The sequence below is a fragment of the Vollenhovia emeryi genome, unplaced genomic scaffold (assembly GCF_000949405.1).
Source record: "Vollenhovia emeryi isolate VEMERY1.0 unplaced genomic scaffold, V.emery_V1.0 DF941795.1, whole genome shotgun sequence".
Taxonomy (NCBI): domain Eukaryota; kingdom Metazoa; phylum Arthropoda; class Insecta; order Hymenoptera; family Formicidae; genus Vollenhovia; species Vollenhovia emeryi.
In genome coordinates this window covers 1-1,746 of record NW_011964571.1, presented here as the reverse complement: position 1 = coordinate 1,746, position 1,746 = coordinate 1, and the positions used below count along the sequence as shown (strand labels likewise).

At 53.5% G+C, this 1,746-nt stretch overlaps 1 protein-coding gene across 1 annotated transcript; it reads right to left on the bottom strand.

The window, feature by feature from the left end:
• Positions 1–456: 456 nt before the first annotated feature.
• LOC105570804 lies at positions 457–1,697 on the bottom strand (the record flags this gene model as incomplete). Its single annotated transcript, XM_012028254.1, has 1 exon — positions 457–1,697. A coding segment is annotated over one exon (1,241 nt), but the record flags the coding sequence as incomplete, so codon positions are not given.
• Positions 1,698–1,746: the final 49 nt, after the last annotated feature.

The following is a 1,746-nucleotide window of genomic DNA, read 5'->3' as shown; positions in this document are numbered from 1 at the left end:
AACCGAAACATGAGCTGATCTGCCTATGTGAGCTTGACGAGCCGTTGCCGAGCGTACAATAATACCGAAACTGACTCTGGCGAACCGCGAGGCCGTCGAGCACGAGGTGGCAGCGCACTTGGTGCACTCGCCTTGAGGATGTATCAGAAAGTCTTCATTAGTCACTACAAATGTGTGATTATCACTCGCGGTAAGCTTACAGTCACACCGAGCCGTCGCTGCGAGAATCTACTACCTTAGATCGCTAGCTATGAACTAAAGGAATGTCCTTTTCCGGAAGCAGCGCCACGCATGGGCCTGCTGGTTCAAACTTCATGACCCGGGAGGTGCTGCCACCCCCCGGGTCGTCTCAAGTCACGCGCGTATCCGCGCGCACGTCGAGCGAGCGTAGTGCGGCGGCAACCACGAAACATATTTCGCGAACATTCCGCCCGCCATCAGCGAGTGTTGCTGATGCTAGGCCCCTGAGCGAATTCGCAGCGGGGCGAGCTTGACGATGGGCCGGGTGAGCGTTGTCGTCGCCGTTTTGATAGTGACGATCCTGGTGAGTCCATCCTTTCCTGGATGCAGCTCCAATACTCTTGCTAGGGGCCATTTCGATGGAGGCATTCTCTCATCCGTGAGCAGCACCAGTGACCCGACCGTAACGTCGTTGGTAGGATGGTGCCACTTGGAGATCGCCTGTTGTCGCTGCAGGTAGTGAGACGACCATTGCGACCAAAACTGCTGGACCCTCTGTTGGATGAGCTGCCAGCGAGATAATCTAGAAGTCGAAATGTCAATGAGTGATGGTTCTGGTATGGCATTGAGCGCTGAGCCCACAAGAAAATGTCCAGGAGTGAGTGCCGATATATCGTCAGGGTCGTCACTCAAAGGCTCGAGTGGCCTGGAATTGAGTACTGCCTCAATTTGGGTGAGCAGGGTAGAGAACTCTTCAAAGGTGAGCGGAGTTTCGCCAATTGTGCGTCGTAAGTGAAACTTGATAGATTTCACTACGGCTTCCCATTTTCCTCCCGTATGGGGAGATGATGGCGAGTTAAATCTCCAAGATGTTCCCTTGGTCGAGAGTGTAGCCGTGAGATCTTTAAATTCTTTGGAGCTGTCCTTGAAGAGCTTCTTGATAGCCGTGTCGGCGCCGACGAAATTTGTCCCGCAATCTGAGTACAATACCTCTGCGGGCCCTCTTCGTGATGAGAATCTCCGGTAGGTTGCCAGAAATCCATCGGTGGAGTAGTCACTGACCACCTCCAGATGGACAGCCGAGGTCGTCATGCATACGAACACGCACATCCAACCTTTGTGAACCTTTGAGCCTCTGCCCTTCCAGGTTTTGAGCTGGATCGGTCCTGCGTAATCCACCCCCGTGTGCGCAAAAGGTCTCGCTGGGGTGACTCGTGCCATGGGGAGTTGACTCATGAGTTGTTGAGCTCGCACGCCTCGTTGACGAGCGCACACGACACACCGTAAGATGTGAGATTTGACTGGAGCTCTTCCTCCGAGTATCCAGTACGTCAGGCGGATCCTTGCCAGAGTAAGCTGAGTGCCTCCATGTAGAGTCGTCTTGTGAGCGTGGTCGATGATAAGCGCCGATAATTGAGAATGGCGGGGTAGAATAGCAGGATGTCTTTTTTCAAAATTGAGTTGCGCTTCATTGAGTCTGCCTCCAACTCTGATGATGCCGTTGTCGTCGATGAAGGCTGTGAGTCTTGAGAATGCGTGAGTGGGGGCTAATGGAGATCCCCTTTT